Source organism: Sturnira hondurensis, unplaced genomic scaffold, assembly GCF_014824575.4.
Source record: "Sturnira hondurensis isolate 20B ecotype Veracruz unplaced genomic scaffold, ASM1482457v3 Scaffold0006413, whole genome shotgun sequence".
NCBI classification, from domain to species: domain Eukaryota; kingdom Metazoa; phylum Chordata; class Mammalia; order Chiroptera; family Phyllostomidae; genus Sturnira; species Sturnira hondurensis.
The window spans coordinates 29515990-29533552 of record NW_028079044.1 but is presented as its reverse complement, the minus strand read 5'-3'; the positions used below and the strand labels follow the sequence as shown (position 1 = coordinate 29533552).

The following is a 17563-nucleotide window of genomic DNA, read 5'->3' as shown; positions in this document are numbered from 1 at the left end:
AATTAAATCACTCCCATATATACTAATTAAAAATCACCAATTGCAAAGAATAGGATATAACTTATGCTTAATGCTGAACCGTAGAAAATAATCTTTAAAGATAAGAAGGAATTCAGATGTCTCAGGTACCATTGTGTAGTGCTATAAACAGATTAATTCCTTAATAGCCTTTTTTTGTCTCCTGTGCTACATCACAAATAGGTTAATTTTTTATTGAAATAAAGTGTTGTTATAATCGATATTAACAACCACTTTACAGTTGCATGTAAGAAATGAAATGTTAAGGAAATCTTAAACACGGTGTGCAGTGGTTCAAGTTCTAGATTAGATTCTATAGTGGGCGAACCTGTGCAGGTAAGAAAACTTCCCTCACCCTCCGTACACGCCAACAGTAGCAACAGCATTTGTAGCAACAACACGTTTTTATTAGAAGGTGTTTTCAGTCTTACTACTTCATTGTCAGCTGTGTTAAAAATCTCGTCTGCTCTTTGCAGGCCTCCGTTCTGGAAAACCTGAGGCTAGCTGTGCGGTCGCAGCTCGGGTTCACTTCCATCAGACTCCCCATGGCAGGCCGATCCAGCAGCATTTGGAATCGCATCTTTAATTTTGCGAGATCACGTCATTCAGGGTCTTTGGCTCTGGTCTCAGCAGATGGTGACGAGGTTGTCTCTAGTCAGAGTACCAGCAGAGAACCTGAAAGAAACCACACTCACAGAAGTCTGTTTTCCGTGGAGTCAGACGACACCGACACGGAAACTGAGAGAAGAGACGCGGCAGGAGCGTCTGGTGGGGTTGCAGCTCCTTTGCCCCAGAAAGTCCCTCCCACAACAGCAGTGGAAGCACCGGTGGGAGCAAGTGGAAGCTCCTCGACCCAGAGTACCCGAGGCGGTCACACGGATAATGGAAGGGATGCGACAAGTGTGGAACCCCCGAGTGTGAGTCCAGCCCGACACCAGCTGACAAGTGCACTAAGTCGGATGACTCAGGGGCTGCGTTGGGTACGTTTTACATTAGGGCGGTCGAGCTCCATCAGTCAGAACCAGAGTCCTTTGAGACAGCTTGATAACGTGGCCAGTGGAAGAGAAGAAGATGATGATGTTGAAATGCTAATTCCAGTTTCTGATGGAGCTTCAGACTTGGATGTGAACGACTGCTCTAGACCTCTTCTTGATCCTCCCTCAGACCAAGGACAAGGCCTTAGGCAGCCATATTCTGCGACAAACCCTGGAGCGAGGCCAGCTAATCGAGATGGCCCCTGTGAGCGCTGTGGTATTGTCCACACGGCACAGATACCGGACCCTTGCTTAGAAGCAACACTGAAAAACGAAACGAGTGATGATGAGGCTTTGTTACTTTGTTAGGTACGAATCGTGTGAGGGAGATGGTACACAAGTTGGAGCAATATCCATTCATTGTTTTGTAACTTTACAATGAAACTAGTATTAATTTAAAAAGAAAAAAGATGCAGGGTGATTTCTTATTATATGTTAGCCTGCATGGTTAAACTAAACAATTTGTAACTCTATGAACTTCAGAGTTTGCTATTTTAGCAGCTAAAAAATGCATTATGTATTCATGTTGTTCAATGATGTTCTTCCATTTGTTTCGCATTGTTTTTATCCTGTAGTTCACGTTAGAAATATGGCTGCTGAAACTCATTTGATGTCAGTTCATCATATGTTATAACGATTATTTGTACAAAATAGCTTCTTTTAATTGAACCCTTTCTGCTTTGCCAGTACATCTTGTTACTTAATACATTAGATGTTAAGGTTGTTATTGAGCTCCCGAGGGGGAAAAAAAGAACCTTATATTCACCTGTGTTTTTATTTATATAACATTTGTCTAAACATTGTTGGATTTCATCATAATAAGAGCTTGTCAGAGGGGGGAAAAAACCTTGTCTAAAATTTTTTCTCTTATGTTGAACATGCAGTAATATGAAATTTAGATAAAATTAGATTAAATTAATGGCAGAAACAGAACTCTTTTATAGATTTTTCTAATATTGACTTTAATACTCTAATATGGTACAAACCAAATGGTAAAATCCCAAGTCATTTCTTTCTTTCATCTCTATTTAGGGACAGGATGAAGTGGATGAAGATATTCTACTATGCATTAAATCTTAAACTTTATAAAACATGCACAGAAGTTGTACAAGATAAGTTCCAGCTGGTCGTGTCTTTCCCTGGTACAGGGTTATGCTTGCATTGGACCCTAGGGATTTGCACTGAAATTGTACAAGTCTCAGATGAGTTTAGTGCACACGCACTATCACTTTAAATACTATTATTTGCTACCACAGTGACTATATATTTCCATAGCTTTGGGGGACAGTGGGGGACGTTTTTATTACAACTTGAGATTGCTTTGCTGGTTTTATATTTATTTTGTTGTATTTAAAGGCTGCATTATTATAAGAAAGTGACTTTTTCAATGTATTTTATTCATGAGGGGGATCATGCTACATGTTGAAAAACAAATTAAGAAATCATTTAGGTCAGCCCCCTATTTTAAGTAGACTGATTTGCAAGCCCCACATTATTTTTATTGTCAGTTCTTGTTTATTTATTCTTTAAATGTCTTTTAGTATCTTAATGATTGAGTATGAAAATTGTATTTGTGTGTGATTATTGCTATTTATTAAATTTTAAATACTTTGCTGAATGTCATTTTCAAGCATGTTTGAGGTCTTGTGTATTTGTCGTGTTATGCTGTCAGGAAGAACTGACTGAAATGTTTTAATATGTATCAAAAATTAAAATGACCTTTTTTGTATTGTTTTGGGGTTCTTTTTAAATCAAAGTTGCTCTTTATTTTTGTTTCTTTTGGTGCACCTACAAATTCAGGCCATAACATATGTAGCACGTCTAGAAGGAAAACACAAAGGGAGGCAACATTCTTCCCTAACTACCTTATAATAAAATAGGAGCTTCTACCGGTACTGGAGGGTTAGAATCCCTGAGGACCTGAGTATTATTTTGTCTTTGAAAGAAAACTGCCTCTGACTGATGTATCTTCAAAGTTGCAGTAACTCAATCAGTTATCTCGTTATAATAGGTTTAGATGCATTTCAGACCCCGTAGAATATACTTCTGTGCATAGGTTTTGGGGGGTTAGTTTCCCAGCACGTGTTCAATTTTTTTTTTATTAACTAATAAGTCTTCCTGGGTCAAACGGTAAAAAGTGCACCTCTCTCTCCTACCCCTGACACACGTCTTTTAGTTCCCTTCAAAGAGACAGATACCAATCAGCTTCTATACCCCTCCGGAAATGCCATAGAGATACATAAATATATACATATATATGCAACTTGTATTACACTATGCATACTTTTTCTGTAAGCTTTTCAAGAAACAAATATATCAGAGTTATATTAAAAGTCAAGTTAGGTATTTCTGCTATTTGATTCTTCACATTAGGTCATTGGTGTAGCCTGAATGTGTCTCTACCATTCTTCCTCAGGTTACCCTAGTTACCCCAAAGCTGTTTATCACATAAATCTGTCCTTTCTTTACTGTTTAAAATGACCCTTTTGTCATATAGTAAATTCCCATATTACTTGGCTGTGCTTTGAGTCTCAGATTCCATTTATTTTCATTGATCTGCCTTTTTTGTACCAGTCCTAGACTGTGTTAATGACTATAATTTTGTTTAGAATATTCTTGTTTATTTTTCCATTGGAGCTTTGGGAACCACTTGTTGAGTTCTGCGAAACAAATCCATTGGTACTGACATTTTTTAGATAGATGTACTTTTATAGAAGTAGTGAAATTTGACATGACTTAAATTTTCGAAATCATGTTGCCTTATCTTAAAATGGTGCCCATTTGGTCTTTTCCAGAGCCATCTAGTGGTTTACTTCAGCATTACAGTTACTTATTTTGCAATTCAGTTCAATTACTTGTTTTTTGTAACATTCCAATGAACTACTTTGAAGGCAAAACTGTAAATTAAATTGTAAATGAGGCTGAATATGAGTTTGGAGCTCCAAAGAGGTCTACAATAAACTTTTAACTGTGTTCTTATTAATACGGATCAAACGTTTCAGAGTTCCTCAGTGGAGCCCTGCAGAATAATGTCAATTAGGTGAAGATGAAAGCAGTGAGCTCTTGTCACGTGCCCCTGTGCTCTGTGGCAGGTCGTCAGAGACAGATAGGATGTAGCTTTCGTTTTACAGAAGTTCACAGATGAGAGCCCTGAAGTGCAAAGGTGGGTAGGGAGGTCCTATTGCTTCTGTGTAGAAACTTCGTTCTTTCATAGAAACTTTTCTTCTTCCTTTTGATTCAAACTGGCCCCATCCAGCAGCCTGACTCACCTGCTTCCCTCTCTCTCCCCTCATTCTTTCAATCATTAAGCCTTCAGGACAATGATTCTGGTCCGAATCAAATAATCTTAGAAAGAAAGCCTCAGAGGCAGCGTTTCAGTCAATCTAGAGACAACATGCAGGCCCAGAAAGGTGGCAAAACCCAACAAAGGGACGCCATGGCTGGCATCAGGACTGACCAGCTACCTCCTCCCCTAGTGCTGACCGACCAGTCGGTAGAGACCACGACCTGACTCCCTTAGTCACCATGATTCATGATGTTTCCCCGAGATCATCCATCCCCTGGAAGCCATCGTGAAGCCAGGTCTTTGACCACTAGCTCACCTGTGACTTTGGGTGTGGGTGACATCTTAAAAATAAACCCTTACTTCACTGTGGGCTTGTTCGTGTCTTCCTGGATTGTGATGCTCGCAGGCAAACAGACCCCCTGGGTCCAGTATCAGTATCCTTCGACTACATCTTCACTGGGTTTACCAGGTCTGACACCAAACTAAATGCCTTTTACGTCAGGGAAATAATTTTCTTCCAAGAAGTATTTAAGATGAACACTTTTAATGAAGAAGAAACATACACAACTCCATTACTGTCCAGTTATATTGTGGAAATAATAGCATAAGATTAGCTTAGATAGTGCAGAGGTAAATACGTTCTAAGTCACAGGAAGGAAGGGAACTGAGGTGGGACTAGTACAAGTTAAGGGGGACCACACCCTGACAGCTGTCCCTCCGTGCCTTGTGCTTTGGCTTTTACACTGATTTCCTCGCTCGTCTGGGGCCTCAGAGTCTCAACACTGTCATGTCTACATAACCACATAATTTTAAACAGCGTCGTAAGGGCTCCAGAACAGCATCTGCTGCTTTCACGTCACCTCCAGCTGTGGTATGACCCAGCATCTCCCAAGATTCCTAAAAAAGTTGGAGTAAACCCCAGAACGATCTGCCTTGAATCCTGTTTGCTTTAGACATTCACTGCCTCGGGGGTTTTGTTTCAAGTTCAGGGTAGAATGTAGAAAATGTAGAGGGAAGAATGTAGAAACAGTAGGTAAATTCTCTTGCAGACACCCTGCAGGTTAGTCGTTTGTGTTCAAGTCTGAAGTCAATATGCAAAGGGTGAAAAGGAGATCGGTGGTTGCCAGGGGTGGGGGTTGTGGCGGAGGAATAACTGCAAAGGGGCACAGGAGGCTTTTGGGGCTGATGGAAATACCCGCCATCTCGATCATCATGGCTACATGACTGTGTGTCTCTGTCAAAATTCATAGTGCTGTGCGCTTAAAAAGGATCAGTTCTACTCTGCGTATTATGCTCTATTTAAATGTTTAAAAATGCATAAAATGCAAAATTTCAACCTTATTTTTGTCTGTACAGCAAAAATCTGAACAGTATATATTTTTAGGTATTTACTTTTGAGGCAGGATACTAAGAAGCTAGGAAAATTCCTGGGCAAGTGGATTGTAGGAACAGAGACAAATTGTTAAGTGGCTGAGCAATTTAAGGCCAGTTAATAAATGACAAGGTTTATCTTCCCAAACCAAGGACGTTCAATGTCTTCATTAAAATATCAAAGTCCTTTAGGATACCCACAGATGCACGCAATCCTTCCTTCTCCCTCTGCCCTAATCTGGGGTACCGTACCTCAGAAAAAGAAGTAAAAGTCCATGATTCAGGCTCCCAGCACCATCAGCTGTGTCACCGCCAGGATCTCCAGTTAATCCAGAGCCATGTGGCACCTTCTCAGGGCCCACTAGCAAGGGTCCTTTTACCCTTTTTCTTCCAGGCAAAGTCTCTCCTGCTTCCTAAGCCACATGGCCAGAGAGAGCACCCCAAATCCATGGGGTACCCCCCCACCAAAGCTGCAGGGGTCCACACTCTGGCCAAAGCCGCATGGTTCCCTCTGCCGCATGGTTCCCCCTCAATGGCTGCCACATCTGAGTTTAAATCCCTGCGCCAATCTTCCTCTGCAGCCCCATTTGCAGCTCCTTCCATAATCAGTTACACCTGCCAGCATTCCTGTGTTATTCCAGGTTTACTGGGCTGCCATCATGAGTCTGGGCGGGTATGGCCCCATGGCATGGAGCCAGTCATCTCCAATTCTCATGCAGGCACTGTAACCAGGGGGACCTGCCCCCCAGTTGCATCTTGGGTGGAAGTCACTTCCATCCCCCTGGCTCAAGGCATGGCCACAGCTACTTAACATATTTATGCAACCAGTTAAAGGTTATAGATATGCCAAATGACCATGTGGGAGTCCAGCTGCAAAGCCTTTGCTTTACAAAACAGCTCTGCATGTTCCTGCTCCCTGTGTCCCTTCCCCCAACTCACACCTGTTGGGGGGAAGGGTGAAGACATCCTACCTATCTTTCTAATATTTCCTGGACACCTTGAGTTCTGGACCCTATTCCAAATCCCTACTTGGGGCCCCCCTCTGGGCTGCACCCTGTTTCAAAACTAACCCTGATTCCTCTATACGCTCATTTTGACTCATCAGCATATTAAGGGACACACCAGAAAAGCTGATGAATATTCTATTTAGATTATTGAGATCCTCCCCCGAGGCCTTCCCTAAAATTCCCACCTTTAAAAAAATACATGAAAACCCTTCAGACAAAGGACTCAGTGTGTGCTCTCCCTGGAGCACATCCTCACCTCCCTCCCACCCCACAACACACACACACACACACACACACACACGCACGCACACACACACATTCTTTTCTTGGGTGTGTATCCTTGCTTTGTTCTTCCTAATCTCTAAAGGTTTTCAGGAGACTTGCAACCAGGGGAGCAGTGGGCAGCGGCAGCTCGTCCCAGGCTAACCAACCCCTTGAACCTGTCTCCAAGGGCCTTCTTTTGCCTCTGTAGCTTGTCATCTGAGTCCACCCAGGCCAGCTGGCTCACTTCTTCTGCCTCTGAGACTTTCTCTAAAGGACCAAGGCAACTTTGGTGACACTCTTGCCTCTTAAGAAAATTTTTCTCAAGATCAGTAGGAGCATTTCACATGCAGTGGATTTCACGCTGAAAGGGGTAAAACTATTAATACGAAGAAAATTGCTAGAATAGAAAAATAAAACAATTGGCTTTGCTACTAACATCTAACAAGCTCTATGCTGTGGCCTCACATGCGCTATCTCATTTAACACGTGCAGGCCCCCTCTCCTGGGGGATACCCCATTCCTGGGTAGTCAGTACTACCATTAGGAGGACACAAGGCTTGGACAGTTAAGGTACTTAGCTAAGAATCCACAGATGATAAGCAATAAATCCACGACTCAAATTCCAATCAGCCTGGCTCCAAAGTCCCAGTGTATTTATTTTATTTTACTTCATTACACTTTTTCTATTTAAGGAAGCACTCTCCTGATTTCCTTAAGTATTATTATAATCCTGGAATATATTTTGCTAAAAAAGCTCCAAACTAACGTGGGAACCATGGCACAATGCAAGTGAGAGGAGCAGGAGAGCTTCCGGAAGCGCGAGTTAGTGCTGCTGGCCATATGGACGTTAAAAACATTCCAGCTGAGCCGGGTCCCTGCGCTGTCACTTGAGAAGGCAGTGTGTCCCTTGTTCGGGGAGAACAGTGGTAAGCCCCGCAGTGGTCTGGATAGCTTTTTAGTTCCTGGGTTCTGTGAACGTTGCTTTATATGGCAAAAGGGACTTTGCAGATGTCATGAAGTTAAGGGTTTTGAAATGGGGAAATTGTTACCAGACTACTGGGGCTTGTTTGCCTGTACCGCATCAAAGCCCAAGAAGATGTGAATAGGCGTTTGCAATGAAGAAAGTCAGGGTTTCTTTTCAGGAAGTGGAGCAATCCCAGAGTCAGAAATGAGCTAACGCTCAAAGACCAGGTTCTGCATGGCAGCCAGGGCATGGGTTATATAGGGGAGGGGGACTACTGATCACGGTAACTGAGGCAGTTAGGATCCCGGTGCAGACCGTGGTCTCTACCGATTGGTCAGTGCTAGGGGAGGAGGTAGCTGATTGGTGCGTCTGGTCCTGATGTCAGCCACGGTGTCACTTTGTTGGGTTTTGCCACTTTTCTGGTTCCGGAGATAAAACATAACTAAGGCCCAGGTGTCACCTCTAGTTTGTCTGAAACTGTCTCTGGACAACAGACCAGAGTCTTCATTCCTAAAATGATTTGATGCTGACATGACCCTCATTGTCCTCAAGGATTAATAGTTAAAGGAGTGGACATTCAAGGGAGAAGAAGGGAGGGGAGTCAGGGTACTGGATGAGGCCAGTTTGAATCACAAGGGAAAAAGCAGAAGAGATCACAAAAATCTCAGCTGCTGCTGCTGGTAAGGTTATTCCAGGCCACTATTTCCTCCTTCTGCCCAGAGGAGGTGGTTCAGGCAAGTGTGCCCTCCCCAGCTGTGCAGTGGCCCGAGTCACAGAGCCACTCCTGCCTGCCATGCATGTGATTCCTGGTAAGAAATGGTAAGAAAATGTTATCCTACTTGTCAGCGCAAGGACTCTGAGACCAATCTGCTGAGATCAGCCCCAGTGATTACAGGTTCCGCACATGGCCTGTGGCCACCTTTGCAAACAGATCTCAGTGCAGTGAACACAAACAAAATCTAGAAGGTAAGCCCTTTGGTCTCCAGTTCACTCACCTTGACCCAAGAAGAGTCTGACACTAAGACCATGCCAGGCACTCTCTGGATGGGCTTCTGTCCCTGTTCACAGAATCGCAAACTGTAAAAGCCTGAAGGGTGGATCTTACCAGCTCTTCTCAAACAGCAACTCACTCTTTAGTTGACGTGACAGAGGCCCTGAGAGTGACTTGCCCAAGCTCACACCAGAAGCTGGCGCCAGAGCCAGGGTTAGACTATAATTCCTCAATTTCCTTTTCCACCCTTCCAGGCTGCTCACCCCCCTCTCCTATTGCTGATTGAGGTATAACCTCATTACCCTGACAGAGACTTCAATCCCAGTGGGGACCTGAGGACTGGGGCTTCCTACAGACCCCAGGGCCAGCGTACTGGCTGGAGACGCTCAGCTCTGCCTATCAGTCTCATTCACAGGCCATCACCATCCTTTCAGCTTTTCCATCAGGTGGAAACAACGGGGTCTGGGGCCTGGAGCAGGAGTGGGGATGGGCCAGGAGAACAGCAGAAGCAAACTCAGTGCCTCCAGGATGGTTGCAGACTTAAATACAAACGGGCATGGTGAGTTTGTTTCCACAGAACCACTCAGCAAAGAAAGTCACAATGTGTCCCTCCGCCTTGCTGTCCCTTTAGACCACCAGTCGGGGCTGGGAAGGTCTTCCTACCAAGTGGCTCTCACCTGTACTTCACAGCAGGTATGTTTCTCTGTGTTAAGCATTCATGGTCACGGTCACCCTCCCTTAAAAATTAGCCCACTGGGGAGTACAGTAGTTCTCCCTTATTCATGGTTTTGTTTTCTTTGGTTTCAGTTACCCACAGTCAACTGTGGTCTGTAAATATTTCAATGGAAAGTTTAGAAATTAAAAACTCATAAGTTTTAAATCACATGCCCTTCTGAGTAGAGTGATGAAATCTCACTGTCTTGCTCTGTCCTGGGTTTGGTACTATCCACGTTTTCAGGCATGCACTGGGGGTCTTGGTACATGTCCCCATGGCTTCAGGGGGACTTATGTAATGTGTCCTCCGGCAGACTTCAATCAATTAACCAAACTGATTGTTTCACTGGCAAACCCAGCAGAAGTCTTGTTCCCCACGTCCTCCCAAAACGAGGTGTCTCCCTGATTCTTGTTTCCTTCCCATCAAGGGCCCCGAGTATCTGGGTAGGGAGATGGCTGAGTAGGGCAAAGAAAAGGGAGGCAAGGGTATTCTGAGGACACACTGCCCTCTGAGCACACTTGCCCAGGCACAGCCTTCTACCTGGGGTGGGCCAATAACGCCCAGAAAGGGGGGCAACCCCTTCCGCCAGCCCCCGTGTCTCCAGAAGCTGGCCCACCACTCTCTTCCTGAGCCGTTTCCTCCAGCTTCAGTGACATCCTCCAGACTCGCTTCTCTGATGAAAGTTTGTGTTCTTTAAACATGGGAAGTTCGTTCTGTGCTGTGTTGCAGGGCATTTCATGATATAAAGTGTCTAAGACAAGGAAGCCTTTGAAATCACTCACCCGGGCAGTCTCAGAGGGGATGTCACAACCACCCTGGCATCCAATCTTACTTTCCTAGGGTGGTGCTTACTGGCAGAGCTTGTAAGTTTTATTGTATTTATAATTACTCCTTTCACCTTCACACAATGGTCTTCTGACGATAATTGTGTAACTTTCTTGGGTTTCTTTTCCTTGGCTTGAGAGGAATCTCCTAATGTTTAATCATTTCATGACCTGTGCCAACTGAAGCTTGAAGAAATTTGGCAATAATAATGCCTTGCATTTCACAATCGAAAATGCCATCTTGAGGTCATAGGTGCCTGTCTGGCTTCCAAACTCAAAGGCATCGTCCTAGGCTGTCAGCTGAAAATGATAAAAGACCCAAAGTAAACCAGCTTCAGCAAACAGGGGAAAACTTAGGGGAGGGGACTTCAGGCCTGGTAGTTTGGGGAGCTCCAACAAGGCCATAAGAACCTCATCTCTTTCCTCTCTCCACCTGTTCTCTGTGTTGGCTCGGTTCTCTGAAGGACGGTGTCCCTGTGTTGTCTAGACAGCTGCCAGAGCCCCTGGTTCACACCCTTCCGAATTCAAGTCCAGGAGGCAGGGACAAACTTCTGGGAAGCTAGACGCTACAGGAGCCTTAGGGTCCGCTCTTGCTGGGCATAAGGAGTCTGCCTGGGACAGGGACCCGCCCCTGAACACACCCATGTGGCTGTGAGGATTTCCCGCTGTGACTGGAGAGCCAGCTCAGCCGAGCGGGTGGGTCTCAGAGCCAGAGGGCCCATCAGTTCCATCGAGGCAAATGTCCTGAAAATGCCAGTGGAGGGTTTCCCACCAAAGACACCGCGGAGACTGTTGGATAAGGACAAGAGACGCTAGGACAGCAGATGTCCACCCCAGTCCAACCTCTCTACGGCATTTGATCTGGGTGCCCTTGAAAATCTGCATCACTGCCTTCCCTGCACAGCGCCGTCTGGTCTCCCTGAGTGCTGGAAAGGGATGGTCCCTGGCCTTCCAACCCTATGCCCCCAGTGTAACTCAGACTCACCTTGCCATCACCTCCTCCGTGCCTCTACCTACTCTGTTCCCTCAACCTAGAACCCCATTCCTCCTCCCATCCCTCACTGCTGCGTGTTCCTGTCCTTTATATGCTGGTTCAGATCTCTCTTCTATGAAACTTCCTATTTCATTTTCTTCAAGGCAGAAATAAGCTCTCCCTTTCCTCCAGACTCTTATTATGCTCTCTCAAAGGCACACTTTTCTGCGTTAGGTATTCCGCTATATATTGAAATAGGCATGCCTGTCACAATGCCTCTTAGCTCCTGGAGCTCGGGGATGTGATTTATCTTGATCACTTACCGCTCTCTGCATCCCTGCTCTGGGATCGGCCCTTACAAAGCTGCATTCGTTGAGCAAGCATGGAGGGCATTTTCCATTTTCCAATAAAATTCCCATTTTATTGAGGTGCGTTCGCACTCATCAGCAAAAGCCTATCTGGAGGGGAAGAACAAATACTATCTCAGTTTTGCATGTGAGGAAGACACCGGTTTTATACCAAGAGGGTAGAAGATGGATTTGAAGACTTCTCAACTAGTTTTACGGAAAGCTGGGGGGAAAAAACACCTTGATATTTGGAGTCACGTTTACCTGTTGCTTTCCAAGAATAACTTGCTGGTATGCATTGTAGCATTGCGACATGGAGGAATAGTTGATGCCAAGTCGTTTTCATGTCAAACAGATGAAATATTTCACCCTGAACTTTCAGCCTGACGGTTACTGGGATTATGTGATAATTTGCTCCTCGTGCAAAGCATATTTAAAAGGAAATCCAGATGGGTTTCTGGCTGGTGTGGGTGTTGTCGCTGTTGCTGCTGATGGTGTTGGTTGTCCGCCCCACCCCCGCCCCTTGGGTGCGTGTTGGTGCAGACACACAGCCAGTGAGGTGGATTTCGTTCCCCAGCGTGCGATTCACTTTTAAAACTCCAAGATCTCTCCCTTGCAATGGCCAGATGTCCACCATAAAGCGACATGCAAGGCGACACAGAAGCGTTTTGGGTCAGAGCTGAGCCTGTGTGCTCTGGACGCCAGCCCAGCAGTCCCGGGGGTGGAGCCGGCGTCCGGAGGTCGGGTGATTTAATAGCCGGCCCCGGGCGGGGACTCCATACTTGCCTGCGGTTTGCAGCGGGAGGGAGCTGGAGCTTTCGGACCGTCTCTGGGTGTCTTGAAGCAGGCCGACCCCCAGCTCGCCCCCCTGCCATGGCAGCTCCCTCGAGGCTCCTGATCCGCGGGGGCCGCGTGGTCAACGACGACCTCTCGCTGGAGGCCGACGTGCTGGTAGAGGACGGCGTGGTGCGGGCGCTCGGGCGCGACCTGCTGCCGCCCAGGGGAGCGACGGCCGGGCTGCGGGTGCTGGACGCCGCGGGCAAGCTCGTCCTGCCCGGTGGCATCGACACGCACACTCACATGCAGTGCCCCTTCATGGGCACGAGGTCCGTGGACGACTTCTACCAGGGCACCAAGGTACCCACCCTGCTGCTCCCTTACCCCGACGCCCGGGGGAGCCCTGGGGCCCCTCTCCGGCCGCCCCGGGGTGCAGAGCAGAGCCACCCTGCGCCTGCACAGCGGCCACCGAGCTGGTGCTGGGCTGGGGTTCAGGTTCCCCACGCTGAGCTCGCTCTTCTGGGGTCCGCTTCCCGGTGGTATCAGCCCACCTTGCTACACAAGCTTGAGGCAGTCGTTCCCTTGCCCTCGTTTCTCTCCCTCTATCCTCCTGGCCCCCATTTTCCCCGCTGTTGTATGGCAACCCACAAGCATTCTGTCACGTGTTCAGCTGGCACTCCCAGACATTCCCCCTCACCCTCGGTTTTCTGCCAGAACCAAACGGAAACTACTTTCATCTAGTAGTTCCTGCCTTGACTCGGAGTTAGCAGTACGTGGTGGGTGGTGGGCAGTGGGGTGGGCTAGTGCCAGCGTGTCCACCGTATTTGCCTCCACCCTCTAGTAGAAAAATTACAACCAGGACACGTGTTTCCAAGAGAAGTATTCCAGATGCCATTCCCTCAGCATCCATCTCTTCTCTCCCTTGCTCTTCGCCTCTTCCTGCCCTTAAACACAGCCTCAGGTTCCTGCTTGGGCACGTGCCGCTCTGCTGATGAGACAGGAGGGGCCGGTCACTGATCTCCTGTGAGAGAGCTTGGGTTTCTCTAGACAGAAGAGCCCAGACTTGCAGGGATGTCCAACATGTGGCCTGCCGGCCGCGTGCGGCTCAGGGTAGCTGTGAATGAGCCCAACACAAAATTGTAAATTTACCTAAAACATTATCAGATCTTGTGTGTGTGTGATTACGTGTTGCCATGTATTTAATGTGTGGCCCAACACAACTTCTTCCAGTGTGGCCCAGAGACGCCAAAAGGTTGGACACCCCTGGAAAGGCTCAGGTGAACGAAAAGAACCTTGAACATTTCCCCAAGGCTCCTGTAAGCAGGGTCAGGAGATGAGTTAGGGCAGCCGTACTGGAACGTGTATTTAAAACTCCACTTTGCACTTCCCCTAAAGCCAAGCCCTCACCCTCCTTGAGGTTGGTGTTTTTGGCTGCAGTGAGGGAACTGAAAGAATTGACACCCTTAAGGCCTAAGCTCTTCACTCAAGGATGTACTTGAGATTTTCCCAAGCCTCATGTGCGAAACACTCACAGCTACTTATTCCAAGTATGGGCAGTTCAGCCTCTAAAAGTAGTTTTGACCATAGTTTGTTTACCCTGATGGTTTCTAACAGTTTTATTCTCCTTATATCTCCTTCTTCCACATTCCCTAAACATCTATGACTGACCAGAATATTTAACAGAAAAAAAAGAGAATGATTTGACCCAGAAAAAGGGGTCTGGGGCAGGTTGCTCACACCAACCTTTGAAAGTCCTCCTCCAAGTTACTAACTGCCAAATTTCACCATCAGGGCAATGGTCAAGGTCTTTTGTAAGATAGATGGGTATTTATTTTGAAAATGGAATGTTCATTTTTTCCCTTTTGCCAAAAACTGAAATTTGCTAAATCTTAATTAACATATTTTTAAATTTTATGTGAAATGTTCAGACATCAAAGCAATACAATTATTAAAAATTGGATGCCCTGGCTGGTGTAGCTCAGTGGATTGAGCTCGGGCCTGAGAACCACACAATCGTGGTTCGATTCCCAGTCAGGGCACATGCCTGGGTTGCAGGCCAGTTCCCTGCAGGGGACTCACGAGAGGCAACCATACATTGATATTTCTCTCCTTCCCTTCCCCTCTAAAGATAAATAAATAAATTCTTTAAAAAAATGGAAAAATAACAGGAAAGTAGAAAGAAGAATAATGTTGCATACAGTGTCCCACCTGACAACTGATATTTTAGCATGTTGCCTTTATGCTTTTTAATATACTTTATTTTACATAGCTGAGATTGTATTGTGTCTGTGTGTGTGTGTGTGTGCCTGTATACAAACTTTTGTAAGCTGTTTTCAGTTATAGTACAAATGCTTTTTGTTATCATAGACTCATAATTAACAAAGTGCTTTGTTGAGGGCAAAGTATTTCATGAACACCCCCATTTGCCAGCTAGAAGCCCCATGGGTTGGCCAGGCCCACTAGCATCATTTTCCCTCATCATTCCCTTTCTCTCATCAGGATTCTAGAGAAAGCAGCCATGTAGAAGGGTTGGAATCCTTTTCTCAAGATGATCTATGTGTGCCCCAAGGTCCTAGGAGGTGACTCTTAGTTTCCACCTGTTCCTTGGCCACTCTGGGATTCGCAGCACAGACAGATTTACAGCTCCGTCCTGAGAAGGCAGGTCATTGTGACATGCTACATGGTCTGTTGCCAACATCTGGAAGAACTTAGGGCCAGCTAATTCTGGCCAGCTAATTTGTATACTTACAGGTTGTCAAAACATTTGACAAAAACATGTTCTTTCCAAGCTTAGGATCTTATGCAGAAAACAAGGTAGTCAGTGTTGTTAAGGTCAATGATTTAGCAAATACCGAATTCACGTTAAATTTTAAAGTGTACGTGCAAAGGGGCTAAGCAACAGAAGCCTACTCCAAAAGTGGTTGGTTGGACCCCGGGAGGTAATCAACCCCACCCCTAGGAAGAGTTGAGGCTCCCTCAAAGGGAACCAGATGGTCACATACAGGCAAACAGGAGCATTAGAGTGTCGGCCCATGCTCTGAAGGGAAGGCGCGATGGAGTTATTTTGTCCTCTTTTTCTAGGGTCTTTGCAGTAATTTCCTGGCCAGTGTTGTTGGGGTTTCTGACTTGGGGAAAGAGGGACAAATAAGTCTTCTGCAAATGCTGGTTTTATTATATATATTAAACTTGAAAACGTCTTATTAACACTGTTAAGTAACATTTCTTTTATGAAGCACTAACTCTGTACCAGGCACTGCGGCAAGCTGTGCGTTATCTTCCAGCAATCCCAGGGGCCATTACTTAATTTTTGCAGTTGAGAAACTTAAGTGGCTCAGCTCTTCAAATTCAGGACACCTGTCGTCACTAGAGGTCTTCCCTTCTAGTCTCTCTTCCTTTCCAGTATGCCCATTGAAATAGATCTGGTGTTTTGATTTACCAGAGTGGTAAATGATGGCTGAAACCCTGTACAAGTTGTGTGCTAACGTAAGATGGCTTTTCTCAAAAATAGAACAAAGTCATTGTCAAGAAATACAGTAGCCCTTCACTTTCCCAGTGTAAAGGCAGTTAAGGTTATCAAAATGGACATTGCAGGGATTAGGTTTGTGAGGCATTTCTACATGCATTTGTAGCCACATCATCTGTAGGGCACAGAGATGGGCACCTTAAATACAGAAAGCGATAAGATAAAAATGATATTTCATGCTGTCGATATAAGAAGCATCCAAATCTATAGACTGTTTTTTATAAGAGTTCAATTGAGCCAAACTGATGACAGTTGCCAGGAAGCAAGATCTCAAATTCTCCAGAGGATGACAGTTTTGCAGTTTCTCTTCTGCATTTGAGATTAGGGAAGAAGGGACATAATGAAGATTACATGAAGGTAGGAGAAAGCAAGGCAGGGGTTGGATTGCAGAATAGTTAACAGTTCTTCCTTTTTGCGGGGTGGTGATGCTTATTTCAAAGGTGTGTTAACCTACATGCGCACAAACATGGAGAGGGCTGGCTTAAGGCAGAGAAAAGCCTTTAACTTAGGAAGTTAGATGCCTGGGCGTGACTGCCCCCCACGACCTGCCTGGTTAGGANGGCATTTCTACATGCATTTGTAGCCACATCATCTGTAGGGCACAGAGATGGGCACCTTAAATACAGAAAGCGATAAGATAAAAATGATATTTCATGCTGTCGATATAAGAAGCATCCAAATCTATAGACTGTTTTTTATAAGAGTTCAATTGAGCCAAACTGATGACAGTTGCCAGGAAGCAAGATCTCAAATTCTCCAGAGGATGACAGTTTTGCAGTTTCTCTTCTGCATTTGAGATTAGGGAAGGAACATAATGAAGATTACATGAAGGTAGGAGAAAGCAAGACAGGGGTTGGATTGCAGAATAGTTAACGGTTCTTCCTTTTTGCGGGGTGGTGATGCTTATTTCAAAGGTGTGTTAACCTACATGCGCACAAACATGGAGAGGGCTGGCTTAAGGCAGAGAAAAGCCTTTAACTTAGGAAGTTAGATGCCTGGGCGTGACTGCCCCCCACGACCTGCCCGGTTAGGAATTTATGAGCAGCTCACCCTGTGAGGTGACTTCCCATAGAACCCCTTTTTGCTCGCAGTCCCTTCTTGTGGTAATACACCTATCTTAAGGATGCATTGATAACCAGCCTTTTGGTTGGGTAGTGTGGTCTCACAGCTGTAGGAAGACTCACACGTAGGAAGTCTCAACTGAGTTGTTTTGTTGAAAAGGTGGACCACTGGGGATGGATTAATACCATAACCATGGGATGTGAGTGAGGCCAAATTTTCCAAAATTAAAAAAAAAAAGGAACAGGAAGGTAAGTGAAAGGTAGTTATGTCTTATGGCCTTAATTGCAAAAACACCGTGAGTTATTTCTACCCTGTGAACTATCATGATTCAAGTTTTGCCTTCTGTCTCACTTTTCTGCAGTTTGCATCTAGTATGACATTTACAGAGGCCATAAAAAGAGCATTAA

General features: G+C 45.5%; 2 protein-coding genes and 1 long non-coding RNA gene across 5 annotated transcripts in view; 2 read left to right on the top strand and 1 right to left on the bottom strand.

Annotated features, from left to right (window-relative positions):
- Positions 1-2781, top strand: part of LRP12 (LDL receptor related protein 12) — a 72693-nt gene extending 69912 nt beyond the window's left edge. For both annotated transcript variants that reach the window (XM_037048370.1, XM_037048369.1), the window contains one exon: positions 495-2781. In XM_037048370.1, coding sequence (XP_036904265.1) covers positions 495-1361 — 867 coding nt within the window. In that variant the 3' untranslated portion in view covers positions 1362-2781. The remainder of the gene's footprint in view (positions 1-494) is intronic.
- On the bottom strand, positions 404-12210 carry LOC118988591 (uncharacterized). Its single transcript, XR_005066814.1, has 2 exons — positions 11771-12210; positions 404-693 (listed from the first exon to the last, which is right to left on the bottom strand). It is a non-coding gene; the product is annotated as an uncharacterized LOC118988591 (long non-coding RNA).
- Positions 12211-12347: 137 nt separating this feature from the next.
- DPYS (dihydropyrimidinase) overlaps positions 12348-17563 on the top strand; it is a 72087-nt gene continuing 66871 nt past the window's right edge. For both annotated transcript variants that reach the window (XM_037048372.1, XM_037048371.1), the window contains exon 1: positions 12348-12931. In XM_037048372.1, coding sequence (XP_036904267.1) covers positions 12440-12931 — 492 coding nt within the window. In that variant the 5' untranslated portion in view covers positions 12348-12439. The remainder of the gene's footprint in view (positions 12932-17563) is intronic.